Raw genomic sequence first — 25694 nt, 5'->3', positions numbered from 1 at the left:
CGCAGCCCTGCCTGCCAGCTGCCAGGGATGCCCACCCCCACAGGGGCCTGCGGCCGTATCCTGACGCCCCAGAAAGCTACCAGGAAATAAAAGACATGCCTACATTACAGAAACACCTTAGGATCTTTGTTACTTGCCTTTGGGCAGATAAATCAGCGCAGGGACGCAGCAATATCACCCACTCTGGTCCACTGATTGCCAGCTGGATCTGAGGCCATAGTGTCCAGCCCCCTCCAGCCCCTCTCTCTGCCCCCTCTCTGCCCCGAGCAGCCCCTCCCTGGCTCCAGTTCAGTCAACCCAGCACCGGTCACGGCGCATACTTGGCCTTCCAGAGGCTCCCAGGTCATTTCTGCTCGTTTCTGACTTCATCTAGATCAGAAATACCAGCAAGTAGGGCCTCTGCAGCCAGGTGGGAGTTTTGTTTTTCTCAGCAGCAGGTGGTTTGCTGGGGGAGAGGAGAGAGAGGCCAGAACTGTCCAAGAGCCCCAGTCCAGCGCATGGTGGCTGCAGAGAGGCCCTGCACAGGAAGGGTCCGGAGCCAGGGCGTCCACATGGTCGCCAGGGGCCGTCTCCTCCCGGCCTGAGGTGCTGGGATTTCTGTGGGTGTCCAGATGGGGCTGGACAAGGCCACAGCTGGCCTCAGGCTGTGGATCCCAAGCTCTCAAGTCCAGCTTCTAAGGAGAGGGCCTGGGCCTGGAGCTGGAGGGCCTGACTGGGGGTGAAGGCCTCAGCTGCCAGGGTCACCTGCTGGGCAGAATCCTTCCCACTTGCTTCACTTCACAAAAAGCAATTACCAGGGTAAAAGAAGAGAGTGAAGTTAGCATTTGAGGGGAAGTAACTTCCCTGCAGCCCCACTTTCCTGCAGCCCCTTGGGCTACCGTGGCTGTGGGTGGGAGGGGCCGCCCTCCCCCCCCTCATCTGCAGGAAGGGGGGGTGCCTCTGCCTGTGAGGCCTGGGTCCCACCACTCCCCTGGGGTCCGGCTGACCCTGGCGGGGGGCAGAGCTGGCTTGTTCTGCCTCCTTCCTGCAACTCCAGGCTCTAGCCCCCCCATCCCGCCCCACTCCACAAGAGGGAGGGCAGCCATCCAAGGCGGGGCCAGGGGCCTCTTCTGCACACGGCACCCTGAGCTAGGGGCTCGCACTGCGGGCAGGAGGTCACGGGAGTGCACCACCAAGAGGAGCACGGGGGCAGTGCGGCTCCCATGGGGCCTGCAGCCCAGCCCTGGGCCCTCTACAGGAGTGGCAGCTGCTGGCCACTGTTGCAGCCACCGCCCCCAGGCGCCCTTCTATCTGTCACAAAGCCTTAACTCCTTTGTCCCAAACACATCAGGACAAGGTGTTTACACACATGTGCAGAGAAGCAAGTGTAAAGTGAATTCCGCCCCAGAAGAGCCCAGAGCAGCCGTCAGCCCCTCTGCCACCAGCCCCTCCACCCCTCCTGCCCAGCCCCTCCACTGCCTGCCCCTCCACTGCCTGCCCCTCTACCAGCCCCTCCGCCCCTCCTGCCCAGCCCCTCCACTGCCAGCCCCTCCACTGCCTGCCCCTCTACCAGCCCCTCCGCCCCTCCTGCCCAGCCCCTCCACTGCCAGCCCCTCTGCCCTTCCTGCCCAGCCCCTCCTGCCCAGCCCCTCCACTCCCACCCCTCCACTCCCACCCCTCCACTGCCAGCCCCTCCGCCCCTCCTGCCCAGCCCCTCCACTCCCACCCCTCCACTGCCAGCCCCTCTGCCCCTCCTGCCCAGCCCCTCCACTGCCAGCCCCTCCACTGCCAGCCCCTCCGCCCCTCCTGCCCAGCCCCTCCACTGCCAGCCCCTCTGCCCTTCCTGCCCAGCCTGAATCACCCTGGTTTCACTCCTCCACCTCACTGACATGGAAGTACACCCACCTTCAGAACTGTGTCAGCATGGCTCAGCCCTGTGGCTCCATGTCTGCGTGGCTCAGGCCTGTGCCTGTGGCTCCATGTCTGCGTGGCTCAGGCCTGTGCCTGTGGCTCCGTGTCTGCGTGGCTCAGTCCTGTTCCTGTGACTCCATGTCAGCATGGTTCAGGCCCGTGCCTGTGGTTCCACGTCTGCGTGGCTCAGGCCTGTGGCTCCATGCCTGGGTGGCTCAAGCCTGTGCCTGTGGCTCCATGTCTGCGTGGCTCAGGCCTGTGTCTGTGGCTCCCTGTCTGTGTGGCTTGGGCCTGTGTCTGTGGCTCCATGTCTGCGTGGCTCAGGCCTGTGTCTGTGGCTCCGTGTCTGCTTGGCTCAAGCCTGTGTCTGTGGCTCCGTGTCTGCGTGGCTCAGGCCGTGCCTGTGTCTCTGTGTCTGCTTGGCTCAGGCCCATGTCTGTGGCTCCGTGTCTGTGTGGCTCAGGCCCATTTCTGTGGCTCCCTGTCTGGGTGGCTCAGGCCTGTGCCTGTGGCTCTGTGTCTGTGTGGCTCAGGCCTGTGTCTGTGGCTCCCTGTCTGCGTGGCTCAGACCTGTGCCTGTGGCTCCGTGTCTGCGTGGCTCAGGCCTGTGTCTGTGGCTCCCTGTCTGTGTGTCTCAGGCCTGTCTGTGGCTCCCTGTCTGTGTGGCTCAGGCCTGTCTGTGGCTCCCTGTCTGCGTGGCTCAGTCCTGTGTCTGTGGCTCCCTGTCTGTGTGGCTCAGGCCTATCTGTGGCTCCTTGTCTGCTTGGCTCAGGCCTGTGCCTGTGGCTCCACATCTGCATGGCTCAGTCCTGTGTCTGTGGCTCCCTGTCTGCGTGGCTCGGGCCCGTGCCTGTGGCTCCCTGTCTGTGTGGCTCAGGCCTGTGCCTGTGGCTCCATGTCTGTGTGGCTCGGGCCTGTGTCTGTGGCTCCGTGTCTGTGTGGCTCGGGCCTGTGCCTGTGGCTCCATGTCTGTGTGGCTCAGGCCTGTGCCTGTGGCTCTGTGTCTGTGTGGCTCGGGCCTGTCTGTGGCTCCCTGTCTGCGTGGCTCGGGGCCGTGCCTTGGCAACATGGTTGTTCATCAGTGCTATGTGATTATCAGAATCCATCACGTATTGTTTTACAGTGATAGATGTTTAGGGCTGCTCTTAATTTGTTTTTAATTTAATACTTCCAGCTGTATTGAAGTACAATGGACAAATAGAAACTGTGTATATTGAAGTTATACAAAGCAATGATTTGGTATGTGATACATTGTGCAACTGTTACCACAAATCAAATCAATACACTGTAGCTTCCCCCCATCAATTTACTCCTGCTGACCTGCAAGACAACACTCCTAATCCAGCTGTGAGAACCCCACCTTTATAACTTCATCTTCTCCTAGACTTCACTCCCAGTCCAGCTCTGAGAACCCCAACTTTTTTTCTGGTGGTCATGGGGCTTGAACTCTGGGCCTAGGTGTGGTCCCTGAGCTCTTCAGCTCAAGGAGAGTGCTCTATCACTTGATCCACAGCAGCACTTCCGGTTTTCGGGTGGTCCGTTGGAGATCAGAGTCCCTGCTGCTGTCTTGTGAATCTCTTGCTCACCCTCCCAGGCCTGGCTCAGCCAGGCCTCTGCCTTGACTTACACCTCCTGAGGTGCCCGGTTGGAGGCAGAAGTCCAGGACCCAGCACTGTGCAGGGCACAGGGCAGGGCCTGGCCTGAGTCAGCCTGTCCGGAGGGCGGCAGGACTGCCGGGGCCCGTCAGTGATCAGGGGCTTCAGCTGCCCTTGGCACGCTGCTATAGGCCAGCTCGCCCTCGGGACCCCCGGTGGGGACAGTGGGGGCGGTGGCCGGCTCGCCCTCGGGGGACAGTGGGGGGGACAGTGGGGGGCAGCTCTCCCTCAGGGGACAGTGGTGGGGACAGTGGGGGGCAGCTCGCCCTCGGGGGACAGTGGGGGGGACAGTGGGGGGCAGCTCTCCCTCGGGGGACAGTGGTGGGGACAGTGGGGGGCAGCTCTCCCTCGGGGGACAGTGGGGGGGACAGTGGGGGGGCGGCTCTCCCTCGGGGGACAGTGGTGGGGACAGTGGGGGGCAGCTCTCCCTCGGGGGACAGTGGTGGGGACAGTGGGGGGGCGGCTCTCCCTCGGGGGACAGTGGGGACGGTGGCCGGCTCGCCCTCGGGGGACAGTGGTGGGGACAGTGGGGGGCAGCTCTCCCTCGGGGGACAGTGGGGATGGTGGCTGTTTTATGGCATCCCAGTTCCCTCCTTTTTCCATTTTATATTTCACTTATTTGACACGTACATGACATTGTTATTAAGGTGTTGTACAGAGAAATTTCCGTAATGAGCACATTTCTTTCTGGACAGTGTCACCTCTTCCCTTGCTTGCCCCATTTCCTCCTGTCCCTGTCTACAAGTTGCATAGTTAGTTTTCCATATAGTGTGTACCGAACACCACGCCTGCATTGCTCGCCCTGCCTCCCTCCATTTCTGTGCCCATTTTGCCCCCACCCAAAAAGAAAAAAACAAACGCCAAACCACCACCACCACCACGTTTCCATTTCCTGGGATTCGCGTAGATAACAGCAGTGGGTTCCCTTTGCGTCCCTCAGTTTTCTGCTCAGGACACCCCAGTTCCTCTGGCTTTCCACCCCAGCACCTCCCTTCTTTGTGCCCACAGGTCAACAACAACGGCGTCATCTCCTTCCTGAAGGAGGTGTCTCAGTTCACCCCCGTGGCCTTCCCTATCGCCAAGGACCGCTGCGTGGTGGCAGCTTTCTGGGCAGATGTGGACAACAGGCATGCCGGCGATGTCTACTACCGGGAGGCCACGGACCCGGCCATCCTGCGCAGAGCCACCGGGGACATCAGGCGCTACTTCCCCGAGCTCCTGGACTTCTCCGCCACCTGGGTGTTTGTTGCCACGTGGTATCAAGTGACCTTTTTTGGAGGCAGCACCTCTTCCCCGGTAAGTCACCACCTCCCTCCTGAAGGGCTCGCCGTGTGCCCGGCCTTCACCGAGGCAGGTCGGGCTCCGGCACCCGCCCACACCCGAGAGGAACCCGGGCTCACGGGGCTGAGGCCGTGGGGCCAGGCAGGGGAACGGAGCCTGTCCCCCAGCCTCCTGCAAACCCTAGTAAAGAAGGCAGCCGTCCCCTCCGGCTGCCGCACTCAGCTGGACGTGGCCATCGCCAAGCCTGGAAGGGCCCTGAGGTGTGTGGGTGCCTCATCCTCAGGGTGAGGGGGAGTGTTCCTGGCACAGGGAAACGGACTGCACAGAGAAGCAGGGTGAGTCCAGCATCAGCTGGGCATACGGCATGACAGCGACGCGGGTGCCAGCAAGTGGCACTGCCCGGAGCAGGTTCCTTAGTCCACAGGCAGGTGGCGCTTCCTGGCCGGCTCCTTGGTCCTCAGGACTCTAGCCCAGTGGCTCCCAGACCCTCCGTGGCCCCGAACTGCCCCTCCCAGGTGCCTGGGTCTGGCTCCGTGTGGCCCGGGTTGCTGCGTTCGTGGCCTGTGCACAGCTCAGGGCACAGGGACCTGCACACTCCCCGCACCTCAGCGAAGCTCGCTGCCTTTTCCCTTCCTTGCTCACCAAACATGCAGAACAAGCAACGTCTTTTCTAACCATTATCTTGCACATCTTTGATTTCTAAAGATGCTGGACTTCTCTCCTGGTGTTCCTGAGTGGTCACATTCTGTCCTGGTTATCTGTTCATATGTGGGGGTTTTTCTGGACTATTTCTGGTCTGATGGATCTGGAGACATTCCTGCTGCTTCATTTACCTGCCACGTGCTACAGACACATTTTAATTCAGAGCTTCAAATTCAATTCAGAACTTTTTGGTACTCAGTGCATTACTCTCTCTTTGCTGTTAACAATCACCATACTAGTCTTCTTCTTTGGGTAGATGTTGTTCCATGGTGAGGGCCCTTGCCTAGCATGCCTGAGGCTCCGGGTCCATCTGTCCCCCCAGGCCTGAGGCTCCGGGGTCCGTCTGTCCTCCCAGGCCTGAGGCTCCGGGGTCTGTCTCTCCTCTCAGGCCTCAGGCTCCGGGTCCGTCCGTCCCCCCAGGCCTGAGGCTCTGGGTCCATCCCCACATGCACTACACTGGGGTTCCGTCCTCAGCTCCTCCCTCCCCTGAAGGAAATGCTCATGAGATGTACATGGTGGCCAGTGTTTTCTTCTAGCCTTTTATGATTTCATTCCACACTGGTCTCTGCCAGTTGAACCACACCTCCAGTCCTGGGGCTTCATTTTAAAATCCTCCTTTGGTATGTAGTGTGAAGCAGGGCTCCAGTGTCACCTTTTTCAGACTTTCCCGTGTGTCCCAAGATCATTGCTTCTCCCCATTCAGAGATGGCATCTCTCACACGTACTCTCACCATTGTCATGAAGCAGAATTTCATGAAAAACCAAAAGACATAGCTATTAAAAAATACTGTTCAGCCAGGTGCTAGAGCCACACCTATAATCCTAGATACTTAGGAAGCTGAGCCCTGAGAATCATGGTTCAAAGCCCAGGTGCCAGTGGCTCGGGCCTGTCATCTCAGCTACTCAGGAGGCTGAGATCTGAGGATCACAGTTCAAAGCCAGCTCAGGCAGCAAGGTCCTCCAATTCACCACTCAAAAACTGGAAGTGGCTCTGTGGCTTAATGTAGTAGAGTGCTAGCTTTGAGTACAAAGAGCTCAGGGACAGCGCCCGCCCCATTACTGCTGAGGCGGCTGGGGGAGCCGGAGAGGGAGCCCAGGCAGATAAATCCGAGAAGCTCTTTATCTCTAATGAGCCATGAAAAAGCCGAACAAAGCAAAGGACCCTGAGTTCAAGCCCCAGTACTGACAGATAGGGAGGGAGGAAGTGAGGAAACGTTTTTCCTTGGCTCCTCTAGTTCACCTGTCTCCATATATTTTTTACCTCTTTGCTCATTGTACACAGGAGACTAAGGATTTGGCCCTCTGTGGCCCAGCCGCACTGGAGCCTGGCCCCCTGGGCTGCCTGGTCCTGGCCCCTGGGACTCAGTGGGGGTGGGAGGCAGACCAGGCCACCGCGGTTCTTCCTTGCGGGGACAGCATGGAGCAATCGCTGGGCAGGGCCCGGGGGCAGGGCGAGGGGTCCCAGGCCTAGCCAGCCCCTCGCCCTGGCAGATCAACACGTTCCAAACCGTGCTCATCACTGACGGCAAGTTCTCCTTCACCATCTTCAACTACGACTCCATCACGTGGACCACGGGCACCCACGCCAGTAGCGGGGGCGACGCCGCCGGCCTGGGGGGCATCGCGGCCCAGGTAGGTCAGCGCGCTGGCCCTAGTGCTCCGGGCCTGCTCCCCTCCGCTGGCACCGCCGTGAGCTGGAGAGGGAGGCAGCGGTTCGCCATTGCAGACGCCCTCCCCGCGCTGTGTCCAGGGCAGGGTGAGGTCACACCAGCCCCTGTCACTGGGGCCTGGCTCTGCCCATCCCACAAACACCCTCAGCCCAAAGCCCGCTGAAGCCCCTGACGCCTGGCCGGCCTCCAGGGCTGGGCTTCCCTGCTTAGCAGCCGCAAAAGGAAGCTCCCGCCCCGCCCCGCCTCTGACCCCGCCTCCCGCCCAGTGGCCTTTGCCCCGGGAGGTCCAGATGCCCCCCTTCGCCCCCCTCCCATCAGTGGGGCGTGGGGAGGGGACAGGGCCTGGCTGGAGGAACCGGGGCTGCAGTCAGGCCCCAATGGGCCCATCCTGATGTCAGCAGCGTAGGGGCAAGGCCGTCCCGCGGCCTCTGCCCTCACCTCCCGGGGAGGCCGGGGAGGGTGTCGGCCCTGCAGGAGCCCGTGCCCACGGCTGTCCCCACCCCAGGCAGGCTTCAACGCGGGCGACGGGCAGCGCTACTTCAACATCCCCGGCTCCCGCACTGCGGACATGGCTGACGTGGAGAGCACCACCAACGTGGGCGTGCCCGGGCGCTGGGCGTTCAGAATCGATGATGCCCAGGTGCGCGTGGGGGGCTGCGCCCACACAAGTAAGAGGACCACCAGGCTGGGCGGGGGTGGTAGGAGGGGGCGGGGGCGGAGCTCAGGCGCTGGGGAGGAGGAAGGGCAGCGGCTCTGCCACCTCCGTGTCCCACAGACCCGGCTGCTCGCACGGGGACAGGTCCGGGGCCCTGAGCAGGGCAGGCAGCTGGGGAACTGGGGAGCTGGCTCCCAGGGACTCACAGGGCCCCCAAACTTGCCTCGGGGCTGATGCATAGTGACTGATGGCTGCTCTGACATGCTCACCACAAGCCCTGCCGAGCCTGAACATGACAGAGGGAGAGTCGGGCACGCGCAACACCGTGGGGAAGAGGGAGAGTCGGGCACACGTGAGCACTGCGGGGAAGAGAGTCAGGCACGTGTGAGCACCGTGGGGAAGATGGAGAGTCGGGCACGCGTGTGCACCGTGGGGAAGAGGGAGAGTCGGGCACACATGTGCACCATGGGGAAGAGGGAGAGTCGGGCACGTGTGTTCACCGTGGGGAAGATGGAGAGTCGGGCACGCGTGTGCACCGTGGGGAAGAGGGAGAGTCGGGCACGCATGTGTACTGTGGGGAAGATGGAGAGTCGGGCACACGTGAGCACTGTGGGGAAGAGGGAGAGTCGGGCACACGTGAGCACTGTGGGGAAGAGGGAGAGTCGGGCACACGTGAGCACCGTGGGGAAGAGAGAGAGTCGGGCACGCGTGAGCACCGTGGGGAAGAGGGAGAGTCGGGCACGCATGTGCACTGTGGGGAAGAGGGAGAGTCGGGCACACGTGAGCACCGTGGGGAAGAGGGAGAGTCGGGCACGCATGTGCACCGTGGGGAAGATGGAGAGTCGGGCACGCGTGTGCACCGTGGGGAAGAGGGAGAGTCGGGTAGCGTGAGCACTGTGGGGAAGAGGGAGAGTTGGGCACACGTGAGCACCGTGGGGAAGAGGGAGAGTCGGGCACGCGTGAGCACCGTGGGGAAGATGGAGAGTCGGGCACGCGTGTGCACCGTGGGGAAGAGGGAGAGTCGGGCACGCATGTGCACCGTGGGGAAGATGGAGAGTCAGGCACACGTGAGCACTGTGGGGAAGAGGGAGAGTCGGGCACGCATGTGCACCGTGGGGAAGAGGGAGAGTCGGGCACGCATGTGCACCGTGGGGAAGATGGAGAGTCGGGCACACGTGAGCACCGTGGGGAAGATGGAGAGTCGGGCACGCGTGTGCACCGTGGGGAAAATGGAGAGTCGGGCACGCATGTGCACTGTGGGGAAGATGGAGAGTCGGGCACGCGTGAGCACCGTGGGGAAGATGGAGAGTCGGGCACGCGTGAGCACTGTGGGGAAGAGAGAGAGTCGGGCACGCGTGAGCACCGTGGGGAAGAGGGAGAGTCAGGCACACGTGTGCACCGTGGGGAAGATGGAGAGTCGGGCACACGTGTGCACCGTGGGGAAGAGGGAGAGTCAGGCACACGTGAGCACCGTGGGGAAGAGGGAGAGTCGGGCACACGTGAGCACCGTGGGGAAGAGGGAGAGTCGGGCACGCGTGAGCACCGTGGGGAAGATGGAGAGTCGGGTAGCGTGAGCACCGTGGGGAAGAGGGAGAGTCGGGCACGCGTGAGCACCGTGGGGAAGAGGGAGAGTCGGGCACGTGTGAGCACCGTGGGGAAGAGAGAGAGTCGGGCACGCGTGTGCACCGTGGGGAAGATGGAGAGTCGGGCACACATGTGCACCGTGGGGAAGATGGAGAGTCGGGCACACATGTGCACCGTGGGGAAGAGGGAGAGTCGGGCACGCGTGAGCACCGTGGGGAAGATGGAGAGTCGGGCACGCGTGAGCACCGTGGGGAAGAGAGAGAGTCGGGCATGCGTGAGCACCGTGGGGAAGAGGGAGAGTCGGGTAGTGTGAGCACCGTGGGGAAGAGAGAGAGTCGGGCACGCGTGAGCACCGTGGGGAAGAGAGAGAGTCGGGCACGCGTGAGCACCGTGGGGAAGAGAGAGAGTCGGGCACGCATGAGCACCGTGGGGAAGAGGGAGAGTCAGGCACACATGTGCACCGTGGGGAAGAGGGAGAGTTGGGTAGCGTGTGCACCATGGGGAAGAGGGAGAGTCGGGTAGCGTGTGCACCGTGGGGAAGAGAGAGAGTCGGGCACGTGTGAGCACCGTGGGGAAGAGGGAGAGTCGGGCACGCGTGTGCACCGTGGGGAAGAGGGAGAGTCAGGCACGTGTGAGCACCGTGGGGAAGATGGAGAGTCAGGCACGCGTGAGCACCGTGGGGAAGAGGGAGAGTCGGGTAGCGTGAGCACCGTGGGGAAGAGGGAGAGTCTGGTGCCTGCACACACAGGCAGTGGTGGGTGCTCACCCTGGGTGGGAAGGGAGGAGAGGGAGAGCTGAAGCTCCACAGGCGGGGAGGGAGCAAGAAGAGCACGGAGCCGGAGGCTCCTGGAGCGTTTTGGACTAAGCCCACCGGGTGGCTAGGAGAGAAACCTGGAGAGGGGCCTCTTTCCAGGACAGCTGGGCACACTTCGGGCAACCCATTGGCCCCGGCCTGACTCAGCCAGGGAGTAGAAAGCCGGAGGCACCCCAGGGACCTGGGCTTGCATGGTGGTTTGAGGGTCAGGATGCCGCTGGCCAGCCAGGTATCGCTTTGGGCCGGGTGCCAGGAGCCTGGGCTGAGAAGCGAGGTGCGGGTGTGGCCAGGCCAGGTTCCAGGCAGAGCTACATGCTGTGAGCCAGCAAGTTAAACCCGAGAAGAGCCCAGCTAGTCCTTGGGCCTATCCCCGTGCGGAGGGCTTCTTCCCAGAGCCCCAGGCCATACCAGAAGAGGGATTGAGACTGCAGGGAGCAGCCACAACCAGGCGAGGGCCGGCCTCCCAGACAGCCTGCCTGCCGGACTCCCGTTCCAGGGTGATCTTAGCGGCTCCGTGGGAAGGAGGCGGGGCCTGGCAGGCAGTGCTGTGTCCGGAGGCGGCAGCCACACCCATGGTGCCAGGCTCCCTCACAGAACCCGGGAGGAGGCCCTGGGGCGCGGGTGGCCCACAGCATGGTCCCTGGGCGGACCCCGTGGTCAGGGGGAGGAGAGGAGGCTGCAGCTCTGCCGGTGCCCTGGGGGACGTGGCGCGAGGCTCCGCTCCCCCTGTGCCTGCAGCCTCGGTGTGCCTCACCCTGCACCCGTGCCTGAACGGTGGCCAGTGCATCGATGACTGCGTCACCGGCAGCCCCTCCTACACCTGCTCCTGCCGCGCCGGCTTCACGGGCCGGAGGTGCCAGCTGGGTGAGTCGCCGCCGCGCGGGGGCTGGGGAAGGCCGAGGACCCCACGCCGTGGGTCCTGGCGGTGGACTCTGCCACCACCGCTGCGGCTTCTAGCTCAGCATTCTCTTATCTGCCCTCGCCTCTGCCGGAGGCCCCGGCAGGCCCCAACCCAGCCTCCCGCCCGTGTTTCAGACGTGAACGAGTGCACCTCCCACCCATGTCAGAACGGCGGGATTTGCACCCACGGCGTCAACAGCTTCACCTGCCAGTGTCCAGAGGGCTTCAGGGGGCCCACCTGTGAGTCAGGTGAGAGCCAGCCGGGCCCGTGACCCGCCGCAGGGCAGCACCACACCGATGGGTGAGGCCGAGGTTGGGCAGAGGCCAGAGAGGCCAGCGGGGAGAGGCAGTGGAGTCGACTCTGGAGGAGAGACCGGGGTGGGGCGTGGGGGCAGGCACTAGGGACGGGCCGTCTCGTGGCTGTGAGCCGTGCTCAGGGCTGCCCAGGCCCAGGCAGTGGATCAAGGGCGAAGCTGGTGCCTGGGACCTGGTCCGGGCCAGGTCCAAGCCAGCCGGCCGCCGGGCCTGAGCAAGAGCCCACATGCCGGTGGCTGGGGTGAGGAGAGGCACGGTGTGTATGGAGAACATTCTCTGCCACCCTCTACCTGGCTGCTGCCCTGGAGCCAGCTGCTCCTCCACACAGCCGGGTGCCCAGCCCCTCCCTCCCCTGCCTGGGGCGCCCAGCCCCTCCCCTGCCTGGGGCGCCCGCCCACCGCTGTCCACAGCCCCTCCCCTGCCTGGGGCGCCCGCCCACCGCTGTCCACAGCCCCTCCCCTGCCTGGGGCGCCCGCCCACCGCTGTCCACAGCCCCTCCCCTGCCTGGGGCGCCCAGCCCCTCCCCTGCCTGGGGCGCCCGCCCACCGCTGTCCACAGCCCCTCCCCTGCCTGGGGCGCCCAGCCCCTCCCCTGCCTGGGGCGCCCGCCCACCGCTGTCCACAGCCCCTCCCCTGCACCCGATGGCTGCCGTCATCACCGGCACAGAGGCTTCCAGGCCTCTGCCTGAGCCCTCAGAGCCCCGCTCTTCCGCTTCGGCAGCCGTCAGATCCACTCAGCCCCACACTCCTGTCCTTTGGCCAGCACCACAGACCCCTCGCACTCACCCCTGCAGTCCCCAGTCTCATCATGGGGCACTAATGGGAGCCCTTCATGTCAGAGTGGCTCAGCCAGACACACCCCCCCCCCCCAACAGACATTTACAGAATGTGTGACAGATCGTTGTAATTCAAGTGTACTCACACGGCAGCAATGCTGACATCTCCGTGTGGAGACACATTTCCTGTCAGAGGCTCATGGCCATAGAAAGCTACATATTTAATTTAAGTACACACACGTTTTGCTAGGGAGAACTATAGTTGATTGAATGACAGCAAATGGCTTACATAAAAATGCATTAGCCAGGCACTGGTGGCTCACACCTGTCATCCTAGCTACCCAGGAGGCTGAGATCTGAGGATCACAGTTAAAGCCAGCCTGGGCAGGAAAGTCCTAGAGACTCTAATCTCCAATAAACCATTCGAAAACCTGAAGTGGCGCTGTGGCTCAAGTGGAAGAGCGCTCTCCTTGAGCTGAACGCAGAGACAGCGCCCAGGCTCAGAGTTCAAGCCCCACGACCGACCAAAAAAAAATGCATTAAAAAGCTGGGGGCTAATGGCTTATGTCTGTACTTCCAGCTCCTCAGGAGGCTGAAAGTTAAGGATTGTGGTTTGAAGCCAGCCCAGATAGGAAAATCTGTGAGACTTACATCCAATTAGGCACCAAATAAGCTGAAAGTGGGTCTGCGACTCAAGTGGTAGAGCTTTGAACAAAAGAAAGCTCAAAGACAGCAACCAGGCCCTGAATTCAAGCACCAGGAACGGCACACACACAACAACCATCACCACAAAAACCTAGATAAAATTCTACAGGAGAAGTGGGAAGGCCACATCATTTCAAAGGGGAAAGCAGAACTTCCAGCTGCCCCTTCCTCTCAGCTCGATGCTGACACTGCAGTGACTCCTTGTTATCCAGTGTGACGGGACACTGCTTTAGTCCCAGCCCATCCCCCACCCCCCAGTCTTGGAGGACATTCTGTGCAGAGGAGCTTTTCCTCGGGCAGATGCGGGGCCTCCTCACCCGCAAGTCCCTAGCTCAAGCCGGGCGGTGCTGGGCCTGTGGTGAGTGGGAGCTGTTTCAGGGTCCGCCTGCGGCTGCCTACCTGCAAAGCCTGGAGGGGCCCTGGGGCCTTCCTCAGCCTGGCCACCTGCGAGGCGTTGGCCGGGCAGGACACGGGGCCTGTGGAGAGAGGCTCCAGGGTGGGCGCTGCACTCTGGCTGGACCTGGTCCGAAGCCACCACCCCAGGTGCGCCGGGCTGGGTCCAGTTCCGATGGCTCCGTGGACAGCCAGCTGCCCGGGCTGGGCCTCCTCCCCACAGTCCTCCTCCGGAGACAGCCGGGAGTCCCCACTCCTGAGCAACAACTCCAGATGCCGCGGGACTCGGGTGGGACTCGGTGGGGATCGTCGGGCGCCACTGCCCGGCAGCAGCTGCAGCCTGGAATCCACTGTCCTGTCCGCTTGCTGCTGTAGCCCAGTCCCCGTGTGACCACAAGGTATGTCAGAACGGCGGCCAGTGCCAGGCAGAGGGCGGCTCTGCGGCGTGTGTGTGCCAGGCTGGGTTCACAGGAGCGGCCTGTGAGACGGGTGAGTGGGCCGTGGGGGGGGCGGGGGGAGGGCCGCGGGGGGCGGGGGGAGGGCTGGGGGGGAGGGCTGGGGAGGGCGGCTCTGCGGCGTGTGTGTGCCAGGCTGGGTTCACAGGAGCGGCCTGTGAGACGGGTGAGTGGGCCGTGGGGGGGGGCGGGGGGAGGGCCGCGGGGGGCGGGGGGAGGGCTGGGGGGGAGGGCTGGGGAGGGCGGCTCTGCGGCGTGTGTGTGCCAGGCTGGGTTCACAGGAGCGGCCTGTGAGACGGGTGAGTGGGCCGTGGGGGGGGCGGGGGGAGGGCCGCGGGGGGCAGAGGGAGGGCTGCGGGGGGGCGGGGTGGGGAGGCTGCGGGGGGGCGGGGGGAGGCTGGGGGGGGCGGGGGGGAGGCTGCGGGGGGGGGGCCGCGGGGGCGGGGCGGGAAGGGCTGTGGGGAGGGCCGCGGGGGGCAGGGCGGGAAGGGCTGGGGGGGAGGCGGGCTGGGGAGGCCACGGGGGCGGGAAGGGCTGTGGGAAGGGCCGCGGGGGGCGGGCTGGGGAGGGCCGTGTGGGGGGGAGGCTGCAGGGAGGGCCGGGGAGGGCCGTGGGGGGGCAGGCTGGGGAGGGCCGGGGAGGGCTGGGGAGGGCCGCGGGGTGGCGGGCTGGGGAGGGCCGCAGGGGCGGGGCGGGGGGGCTGTGGGGAGGGCTGAGGGGAGGGCCCCGGCCAGCTGTGGCTGCAGGGTGGGCGCCCTGCTTAAACCCTGCGTCTGCCGCCTCAGACCTGGATGAGTGCAGCTCGGATCCCTGCCTGAACGGAGGCTCCTGTGTGGACCTGGTGGGGAACTACACCTGCATGTGCGCAGAGCTCTTCCAGGGCCCGCGCTGCGAGACAGGTAGCCGCTGCCGGCCGGTGTCCACCTGCGCAGGCGGGGGAGCACAAGCTGCGGGGCTGGGCACAGGGAGGGCGCTGGGAGGGCACTGGGCACAGGGAGGGCGCTGGGAGGGCACTGGGCACAGGGAGGGCCCTGGGAGGGCACTGGGCACAGGGAGGGCGCTGGGAGGGCACTGGGCACAGGGAGGGCGCTGGGAGGGCCCTGGGCACAGAGAGGGCCCTGGGCGGGGGCTGGGCACAGGGAGGGCGCTGGGAGGGCACTGGGCACAGGGAGGGCGCTGGGAGGGCACTGGGCACAGGGAGGGCGCTGGGAGGGCACTGGGCACAGGGAGGGCACTGGGAGGGCACTGGGCACAGGGAGGGCGCTGGGAGGGCACTGGGCACAGGGAGGGCGCTGGGCACAGGGAGGGCACAGGGAGGGCACAGGGAGGGCCCTGGGCACAGGGAGGGCGCTGGGCGGGCACTGGGCACAGGGAGGGCGCTGGGCACAGGGAGGGCGCTGGGCGGGCACTGGGCACAGGGAGGGCGCTGGGCACAGGGAGGGCGCTGGGCGGGCACTGGGCACAGGGAGGGCCCTGGGCGGGGGCTGGGCACAGGGAGGGCCCTGGGCGGGGGCTGGGCACAGGGAGGGCGCTGGGAGGGCACTGGGCACAGGGAGGGCCCTGGGCACAGGGAGGGCCCTGGGCGGGGGCTGGGCACAGGGAGGGCCCTGGGCACAGGGAGGGCCCTGGGCACAGGGAGGGCCCTGGGCGGGGGCTGGGCACAGGGAGGGCCCTGGGCGGGGGCTGGGCACAGGGAGGGCACTGGGCACAGGGAGGGCCCTGGGTGGGGGCTGGGCACAGGGAGGGCCCTGGGCGGGGGCTGGGCACAGGGAGGGCCCTGGGCACAGGGAGGGCCCTGGGCGGGGGCTGGGCACAGGGAGGGCCCTGGGCGGGGGCTGGGCACAGGGAGGGCACTGGGCACAGGGAGGGCCCTGGGTGGGGGCTGGGCACAGGGAGGGCGCTGGGCGGGGGCTGGGCACAGGGAGGGCACTGGGCACAGGGAGGGCCCTGGGTGGGGGCTGGGCACAGGGAGGGCGCTGGGCGGGGGCTGGGCACAGGGAGGGCACTGGGCACAGGGAGGGCCCTGGGCGGGGGCTGGGCACAGGGAGGGCCCTGGGTGGGGGCTGGGCTTGCAGACGCTGCTCTGCTGCAGAGCATGGTCCCCAGCTCTGCTGGCCGTGGTCTCCCTGCAGCGCGACCCCCCGTGCCCGCGGCCTGCCTCTCCGCCCCTTGTCAGAATGGGGGCACCTGCGTGGACGCGGACCAGGGCTACGTGTGCGAGTGTCCCGAAGGCTTCATGGGCCTGGACTGCGTGGAGCGTGCGTGGGGGCTGTGTCCGGGGAGGGGGCCGCCAGGCAGGCCCGCGGCCTGTGTGCGCGGGGTTTGTGGGGCTGCGGGCCGGGGCGGGGTGGTGAGGACGGTGCGCACCCCACAGCCCACTCCTGCCCTCCTCACAGGAACCCCGCACGACTGCCAGTGCCGGAATGGCGGCCGGTGCCCGGGCGCCAACGTCACCCTCTGCCAGTGCCCCCCGGGGTTCTTTGGGCTCCTGTGTGAATTTGGTGGGTGCTGGGGTGGGGCGGGGCTCTTCCCTCCCTACCCCTCCCGCCCTAGGTGGGGTGGAGCCGCGGGGGCCCTGGGGCTTCACGGGAGGCGGGGCCCGGGGCTGAGAGGGATCCGAGGGCGTCTTCCTCTCCAGAGGTCACAGCGCTGCCCTGCAACTTGAACACCCAGTGCCCGGACGGAGGCTACTGCATGGAGTATGGAGGGAGCTACCTGTGCGTCTGCCACACTGACCACAACGCCAGCCACTGTGAGTGGTGGGCACCTGTGGCCAGGGACGGCCTGGGGGAGGCCGGCCGGGCGGGTGCTCGCTCGGGGGGGGGGGGGCTCCACCTGCCTCACGGGTAACGCAGCAGGGGTCCCCTCCACTCCTGAGAGGGGCAGCCCGGTGACAAAGACCGGGTGCACGCTTAACGTGTAGCCCAGCACCGGTGCTCACCCCTGTAATCCCAGCTACTCAAGACTGAGAGCTGAGGATGATGGTTCAAAGCCAGCCTGGTCAGGAAAGTTCTGGTCTGGAGATTCTTATCTCCAGTTAAACACACACACACACACACACACACACAGCCAAAACTGAAGCTGTAGCTCAAGTTGTAGAGTGCCAGCCTTGAGCAAAAGTCTCAGGGACAGTGTCCAGGCCCTAGTCCAGGCTCCAGGACCGTCATGCGCATGTGCACGCACGCACGCACCACGTGTCATGAGTGCCATTGCCCGTCGGGGGAGGAGAGCCTTCTACCTCCTGGGGGCGGCAGGGCGAGGCAGGCTGGGCCCCGGCGCTGCAGAGCCCACAGGAGTGAGGCCGGCGCCCAGGAGCGAGTCCTAAGTGGCCTTGGTTCCAGACAGGACGGCAGGGTGAGCCTGGCAGGCACAGGCTCCAGGACCGCCCTCTGCCCCCGCAGCCCTGCCCTCCTCACCCTGCGACTCGGACCCCTGCTTCAATGGAGGCTCCTGCATGGCCCACGAGGACTCCTACACCTGCGAGTGCCGGCGCGGGTTCCAGGGCCGGCACTGCGAGAAAGGTGGGGGCGGGGGGGAAGGGGGGCTGTGGAGGGGATGACCCAAGTGAGCAGGGCCTTCACCGGAAATGGCCGTGGGCAGGAGCTGGGGCGTGGTCTGATGAGTGCCAGGGTGTGGTCTGTTTGAGGGGCGTGGCCTTTGGGCAGGTGCTGGGCGTGGTCAGGGGCAGACTGCTCTTCAGAGGCGTGGCCTGAGGTAGGTGGGCGTGCTACTGAGTGGGTGGCCTTGGGCTGGTGGGGCGTGGACTTGAGAGGCCAACCTGGGCAGGGACAGCCTGCCACACTTATTCACCACGCAGTGCACACACGGCCTGCCACACTTATTCACCACGCAGTGCACACACAGCCTGCCACACTTATTCACCACGCAGTGCACACACAGCCTGACACACTAGACACCACGCAGTGCACACACAGCCTGCCACACTTAGACACCACGCAGTGCACACACGGCCTGCCACACTTATTCACCACGCAGTGCACACACAGCCTGACACACTTAGACACCATGGAGTGCACACACAGCCTGCCACACTTAGACACCACGGAGCGCACACACAGCCTGCCACACTTATTCACCACGCAGTGCACACACGGCCTGCCACACTTATTCACCACGCAGTGCACACACGGCCTACCACACCTAGACACCACGGAGTGCACACACAGCCTGCCACACTTATTCACCACGCAGTGCACACACAGCCTGACACACTAGACACCACGCAGTGCACACACAGCCTGCCACACTTAGACACCACGCAGTGCACACACGGCCTGCCACACTTATTCACCACGCAGTGCACACACAGCCTGACACACTTAGACACCATGGAGTGCACACACAGCCTGCCACACTTAGACACCACGGAGCGCACACACAGCCTGCCACACTTATTCACCACGCAGTGCACACACGGCCTGCCACACTTAGACACCACGCAGTGCACACACAGCCTGCCACACTTAGACACCACGGAGTGCACACACAGCCTGCCACACTTATTCACCACGCAGTGCACACACAGCCTGCCACACTAGACACCATGGAGTGCACACACAGCCTGACACACTTAGACACCACACACTGCACACACACAGCCTGCCATACTTAGACACCACGGAGTACACACACACAGCCTGCCACACTTAGACACCACACAGTGCACACACACGGCCTGCCACACTTAGACACCACACAGTGCACACACAGCCTGACACACTTAGACACCACGGAGTGCACACACAGCCTGCCACACTTAGACACCACGCAGTGCACACACACGGCCTGCCACACTTAGACACCACGGAGTGCACACACAGCCTGCCACACTTATTCACCACACAGTACACACACAGCCTGCCACACTTAGACACCACACAGTGCACACACACAGCCTGCCACACTTAGACACCACACAGTGCACACACAGCCTGCCACACTTAGACACCACACAGTACACACACAGCCTGCCACACTTAGACACCACACAGTGCACACACAGCCTGACACACTTAGACACCACGGAGCGCACACACAGCCTGACACACTTAGACACCACGCAGTGCACACACAGCCTGACACACTTAGACACCACGGAGCGCACACACAGCCTGACACACTTAGACACCACACAGTACACACACAGCCTGCCACACTTAGACACCACGGAGTACACACACACAGCCTGACACACTTAGACACCACACAGTGCACACACACAGCCTGACACACTTAGACACCACACAGTACACACACAGCCTGACACACTTAGACACCACACAGTGCACACACAGCCTGACACACTTAGACACCACACAGTGCACACACAGCCTGCCACACTTAGACACCACGCAGTGCACACACAGCCTGCCACACTTAGACACCACGGAGTGCACACACAGCCTGCCACACTTAGACACCACACAGTGCACACACACAGCCTGACACACTTAGACACCACACAGTGCACACACAGCCTGCCACACTTAGACACCACACAGTGCACACACACAGCCTGACACACTTAGACACCACACAGTGCACACACAGCCTGCCACACTTAGACACCACACAGTGCACACACAGCCTGCCACACAGACACCACGGAGTGCACACACAGCCTGCCACACTTAGACACCACGGAGTACACACACAGCCTGCCACACTTAGACACCACACAGTGCACACACACAGCCTGACACACTTAGACACCACACAGTGCACACACAGCCTGCCACACTTAGACACCACGGAGCGCACACACAGCCTGCCACACTTAGACACCACACAGTGCACACACACAGCCTGACACACTTAGACACCACGGAGTGCACACACACAGCCTGACACACTTAGACACCACACAGTGCACACACACAGCCTGACACACTTAGACACCACACAGTACACACACAGCCTGCCACACTTAGACACCACGGAGTGCACACACACAGCCTGACACACTTAGACACCACACAGTGCACACACACAGCCTGACACACTTAGACACCACACAGTACACACACAGCCTGACACACTTAGACACCACACAGTGCACACACAGCCTGACACACTTAGACACCACACAGTGCACACACAGCCTGCCACACTTAGACACCACGGAGTGCACACACAGCCTGCCACACTTAGACACCACACAGTGCACACACAGCCTGCCACACTTAGACACCACACAGTGCACACACACAGCCTGACACACTTAGACACCACGGAGTGCACACACAGCCTGACACACTTAGACACCACACAGTGCACACACAGCCTGCCACACTTAGACACCACACAGTGCACACACAGCCTGACACACTTAGACACCACACAGTGCACACACAGCCTGCCACACTTAGACACCACACAGTGCACACACAGCCTGCCACACTTAGACACCACACAGTGCACAGACACAGCCTGACACACTTAGACACCACACAGTGCACACACAGCCTGACACACTTAGACACCACGGAGTACACACACACAGCCTGCCATACTTAGACACCACGGAGTACACACACACAGCCTGCCACACTTAGACACCACGGAGTGTACACACAGCCTGACACACTTAGACACCACGGAGTACACACACAGCCTGCCACACTTAGACACCACGGAGTGCACACACACAGCCTGACACACTTAGACACCACACAGTGCACACACACAGCCTGACACACTTAGACACCACACAGTACACACACAGCCTGACACACTTAGACACCACACAGTGCACACACAGCCTGACACACTTAGACACCACACAGTGCACACACAGCCTGCCACACTTAGACACCACGGAGTGCACACACAGCCTGCCACACTTAGACACCACACAGTGCACACACAGCCTGCCACACTTAGACACCACACAGTGCACACACACAGCCTGACACACTTAGACACCACACAGTGCACACACAGCCTGACACACTTAGACACCACGGAGTGCACACACAGCCTGACACACTTAGACACCACACAGTGCACACACAGCCTGCCACACTTAGACACCACACAGTGCACACACAGCCTGACACACTTAGACACCACACAGTGCACACACAGCCTGCCACACTTAGACACCACACAGTGCACACACAGCCTGCCACACTTAGACACCACACAGTGCACACACAGCCTGCCACACTTAGACACCACACAGTGCACAGACACAGCCTGACACACTTAGACACCACACAGTGCACACACAGCCTGACACACTTAGACACCACGGAGTACACACACACAGCCTGCCATACTTAGACACCACGGAGTACACACACACAGCCTGCCACACTTAGACACCACACAGTGCACACACAGCCTGACACACTTAGACACCACTGAGTGTACACACAGCCTGACACACTTAGACACCACGGAGTACACACACAGCCTGACACACTTAGACACCACGCAGTGCACACACAGCCTGCCACACTTAGACACCACACAGTGCACACACAGCCTGCCACACTTAGACACCACGCAGTGCACACACAGCCTGACACACTTAGACACCACACAGTGCACGCACAGCCTGCCACACTAGACACCACGGAGTGCACACACAGCCTGACACACTTAGACACCACGGAGTGCACACACACAGCCTGCCACACTAGACACCACGGAGTACACACACAGCCTGCCACACTTAGACACCACACAGCACACACACAGCCTGCCACACTTAGACACCACGGAGTGCACACACAGCCTGCCACACTTAGCCACTCGGAATATGAAGGATTCTACCCCAAATACTTGTCAACAGTGGCTGTCTTCAGTGCCCCTGGGCCTGGCCTTCAGCCGCTGGGAGCTCCTGCACTGAGACTCCCGGTGTCTTGGGGGTGACCTTGCACTCCAGTCCTGCACTCCCCGAGGGCGCCAGCCCTGGCTTCCAGGAGGTGACAGCTGCCGGCTGGCTTCCCGGCGTCCCTGTCTCCACGGTTCTGTGTCCACTGCAGAAACAGCACCAGCCTCCCTGGTGCTGAAGCCCGGATGCAGCCCGAGAGGCACCAGCCACAGAAGGCTGCTCTCGGGGAGGCGTGGTGGGCTTGGAACCCGTGAGACTTCCTGGGTAGAGGGTGGGGGAGAAGAGGGGCAGGCTACCTCCTGCCGCACCGTCTCCCCACCCCACGATGGAGGAGACGGGGACCCGCAGCCCCAGGGACCCTGTGAAGGCTGTAGGACCAGCATGTCTGACGTACTAACTCAGTTCACGCTTTTTTTGTGTGTCAGTTGTGGGGCTTGAACTCAGGGTGTGGGTGTTGTCCTTGAGCTTTTTGTTCAAGGCTAGGTCTCTACAGCTCCACTTCCAGTTTTTGAGTGGTTCATTGGAGATAAGAGTCTCACTGGGGCTTTCTGCCCAGACTGGCTTTGAACCAGGACCCTCAGATCTCAGCCTCCTGCGCAGGTAGGGTTACAGGTGTGAGCCGCCGGGCGCCAGTTCCGGCCTCGCTGCTGAGACCTCCTGGTGGCAGAGAACTGGAAGGCCTTGGTGTGGTGGCTGCGGCCGGGAGGCCGGTCCCTCACTCATGCCTCTCTCTCTCACAGCCCGGCCCCACCCGTGCAGCTCGGGGCCTTGCCGGAACGGGGGCACATGCAAAGAAGTAGGCAGCGAGTACCACTGCACCTGCCCGTACCGCTTCACCGGGAGGCACTGTGAGATCGGTGCGCGCGGGGGGGGGCCGCGACGGGCCCTTGGGGATGAGGGACAGAGCCCAGCCGGCCCGGACCCGCGCCCTCACCCACCGCCACCAGGGCTTCTCAGAAGCATCCTCCTGACGACCGGCCCCCACTTCTGGGTGTTGGGGAGATGGAGAGGGGACACGGGGGCTGTGACTGGACCCCGCTGGTTTCCATTCCCAGGAAAGCCTGACTCCTGTGCCTCTGGCCCCTGCCACAACGGTGGCACTTGCTTCCACTACATCGGCAAGTACAAGTGTGACTGCCCCCCGGGCTTCTCTGGAAGGCACTGTGAGATTGGTAGGGAGACTGCACGGGGGTGGGGTGGGGTGGGGGGAAAGATGGCTGGCCAGGGTGTGGTCAGTGGGGGCAGGCAGGGTGTGGAGGGTCAGTGGGGGAGCTGGCCAGGGTGTGGAGGGTCAGTGGGTGGGGCGGGGCTGGCCAGGGTGTGGAGGTCAGTGGGTGGGGCGGGGCTGGCCAGGGTCTAGAGGGTCAGTGGGGGGGCGGGGCTGGCCAGGGTGTGGAGGTCAGTGGGTGGGGCGGGGCTGGCCAGGGTTTGGAGGTCAGTGGGGGGCGGGGCTGGCCAGGGGTGTGGAGGTCAGTGGGGGGGGGCTGGCCAGGGTGTGGAGGTCAGTGGGGGGCGGGGCTGGCCAGGGGTTTGGAGGTCAGTGGGTGGGGCGGGGCTGGCCAGGGGTGTGGAGGTCAGTGGGGGGGGCTGGCCAGGGTGTGGAGGTCAGTGGGGGGGCTGGCCAGGGTGTGGAGGTCAGTGGGGGGGCTGGCCAGGGTGTGGAGGGCAGTGGGGGGGCTGGCCAGGGTGTGGAGGGCAGTGGGGGGGCTGGCCAGGGTGTGGAGGTCAGTGGGGGGGCTGGCCAGGGTGTGGAGGGCAGTGGGGGGGCTGGCCAGGGTGTGGAGGGCAGTGGGGGGGCTGGCTAGGGTGTGGAGGTCAGTGGGGGGGCTGGCCAGGGTGTGGAGGGCGGCGGTGCAGGCCGTGGCGGGTGGGTGCGGGTGCAGAGCGGGTGCAGGCTCACTTGGAGGTTCAGGGATGGCCCTTTCTGCACTCTCGCAGCCCCCTCCCTCTGCTTCCGGAGCCCATGCATGAATGGGGGAACCTGTGAGGATCTGGGCGTGGATTTCTCTTGCCACTGTCCACCAGGGTTCACAGGACACAGATGCCAGGCAGGTGAGAGAGCCGGGGTGGGGGGATGGGCGGGGGGGCTCCGGGGAGTGGGGTGGGGGGCTGGGCGGGGGGCTCTGGGGAGCGGGGGTGGGGGGCTGGGCGGGGGGGCTCTGGGGAGTGGGGTGGGGGGCTGGGCAGGGGGGCTCCGGACAGCCAGGGAGCGGGGGTGGGGGGGCTGGGCGGGGGGGCTCCGGGGAGTGGGGTGGGGGGCTGGGCGGGGGGCTCTGGGGAGCGGGGGTGGGGGGCTGGGCGGGGGGGCTCTGGGGAGCGGGGGTGGGGGGCTGGGTGGGGGGGGGCTCTGGGGAACAGGGGTGGGGGGCTGGGCAGGGGGCTCCTGGGAGCAGAGGGGGGCTGGGCAGGGGGGCTCCGGACCTTTGCAGAGCCCTGAGTCGGGTCTGTTGGAGTTGTGGAGGGCCTGGCAGGGCGGCCACGCTCAGGACCCGGCGCTGTGCCCCGCAGAGGTGGACTGCGGCCGCCCCGAGGAGGTGAAGCATGCCACGGTGCGCTTCAATGGAACACGCGTGGGCGCCGTGGCCCTGTATGCCTGTGACCTCGGCTACAGCCTGAGCGTCCCCGGCCACCACAGCCGTGTCTGCCAGCCCCAGGGCGTCTGGAGCCAGCCTCCCCAGTGCCTCGGTGACTGGGGCCTCGGGGCGGGTGGCACAGAGGAACCCCTCATCCCCTCTCCCGAGCCGCAGGGCCGTGAGGCAGCAGCCCAGGCCGTGGTCAGCTCTGCTCTGGACAGCCCTCCCCAGGGGTTTCCCGTCCTCAGAGCAGCCCCAGGAGAAGCCAGGCACCCAGGCCACCATGCAGCCAGAGGCAGGATGCTTAGAGATGGGTCTAGATGCCTGTGTGCCCCCAATTCCACCCAGAGCTGTGGCGTCAGAGCCCCCCACCCACACTCCTAAGGAGGCCCCCCCCACCCCGGAGGGACCCCCCCACCCCAGAGGGAGGCCCCACCCCAGAGGGAGGTCCCCCCACACCACCCCAGAGGGAGGCCCCCCCACTCCCCTGGAGGGAGGCCCCCACCCACCCCAGAGGGACCCCCCCACCCCAGAGGGAGGTCCCCCCACACCACCCCTGAGGGAGGCCCCCCACTCCCCTGGAGGGAGGCCCCCCACACCCACCCCGGAGGGAGGCCCCCCCACACCACCCCTGAGGGAGGCCCCCCCACTCCCCTGGAGGGAGGCCCCCCACACCCACCCCGGAGGGAGGCCCCCCCACACCACCCCTGAGGGAGGCCCCCCCACTCCCCTGGAGGGAGGCCCCCCCACACCCACCCACCCTGGAGGGAGGCCCCCCACATCCACCCACCCTGGAGGGAGGCCCCCCCCACACACCCACCTTGGAGGGAGGCCCCCCCACACACCCACCTTGGAGGGAGGCCCCCCCACACCCACCCACCCTGGAGGGAGGCCCCCCCACACCCACCCACCCTGGAGGGAGGCCCCCCCACACCCACCCACCCTGGAGGGAGGCCCCCCCACACCCACCCACCCTGGAGGGAGGCCCCCCCACACCCACCCACCCTGGAGGGAGGCCCCCCACACACCCACCTTGGAGGGAGGCCCCCCACACCACCCCTGAGGGAGGCCCCCCCACTCCCCTGGAGGGAGGCCCCCCCACTCCCCTGGAGGGAGGCCCCCCCACACCCACCCACCCTGGAGGGAGGCCCCCCACATCCACCCCTGAGGGAGGCCCCCCACACCCACCCCTGAGGGAGGCCCCCCCACACCCACCCACCCTGGAGGGAGGCCCCCCCACACCCACCCACCCTGGAGGGAGGCCCCCCCACACCCACCCACCCTGGAGGGAGGCCCCCCCCACACACCCACCTTGGAGGGAGGCCCCCCACATCCACCCCTGAGGGAGGCCCCCCCACACCCACCCCGGAGGGAGGCCCCCCCTCACCCACCCCGGAGGGAGGCCCCCCCACACACCCACCCCGGAGGGAGGCCCCCCACACCCACCCCGGAGGGAGGCCCCCCCA

At 64.6% G+C, this 25694-nt stretch overlaps 1 protein-coding gene across 1 annotated transcript in view; it reads left to right on the top strand.

Moving 5' to 3' along the window:
* Sned1 (sushi, nidogen and EGF like domains 1) overlaps positions 1–25694 on the top strand; it is a 61131-nt gene that overhangs the window by 12529 nt on the left and 22908 nt on the right. The window contains exons 2-16 of the mRNA XM_070002271.1: positions 4554–4841; positions 7020–7160; positions 7704–7866; positions 10990–11115; positions 11287–11400; positions 13715–13828; positions 14580–14693; positions 15927–16052; positions 16191–16295; positions 16433–16546; positions 17196–17315; positions 22396–22512; positions 22711–22827; positions 23594–23707; positions 24164–24340. Coding sequence (XP_069858372.1) covers positions 4554–4841; positions 7020–7160; positions 7704–7866; positions 10990–11115; positions 11287–11400; positions 13715–13828; positions 14580–14693; positions 15927–16052; positions 16191–16295; positions 16433–16546; positions 17196–17315; positions 22396–22512; positions 22711–22827; positions 23594–23707; positions 24164–24340 — 2050 coding nt within the window. The remainder of the gene's footprint in view (positions 1–4553; positions 4842–7019; positions 7161–7703; positions 7867–10989; positions 11116–11286; positions 11401–13714; positions 13829–14579; positions 14694–15926; positions 16053–16190; positions 16296–16432; positions 16547–17195; positions 17316–22395; positions 22513–22710; positions 22828–23593; positions 23708–24163; positions 24341–25694) is intronic.

The sequence above is a fragment of the Dipodomys merriami genome, unplaced genomic scaffold (assembly GCF_024711535.1).
Source record: "Dipodomys merriami isolate MVZ:Mamm:240054 unplaced genomic scaffold, mDipMer1.0.p SCAF_1, whole genome shotgun sequence".
NCBI classification, from domain to species: domain Eukaryota; kingdom Metazoa; phylum Chordata; class Mammalia; order Rodentia; family Heteromyidae; genus Dipodomys; species Dipodomys merriami.
This window is presented reverse-complemented; position numbering and strand designations above follow the sequence as displayed.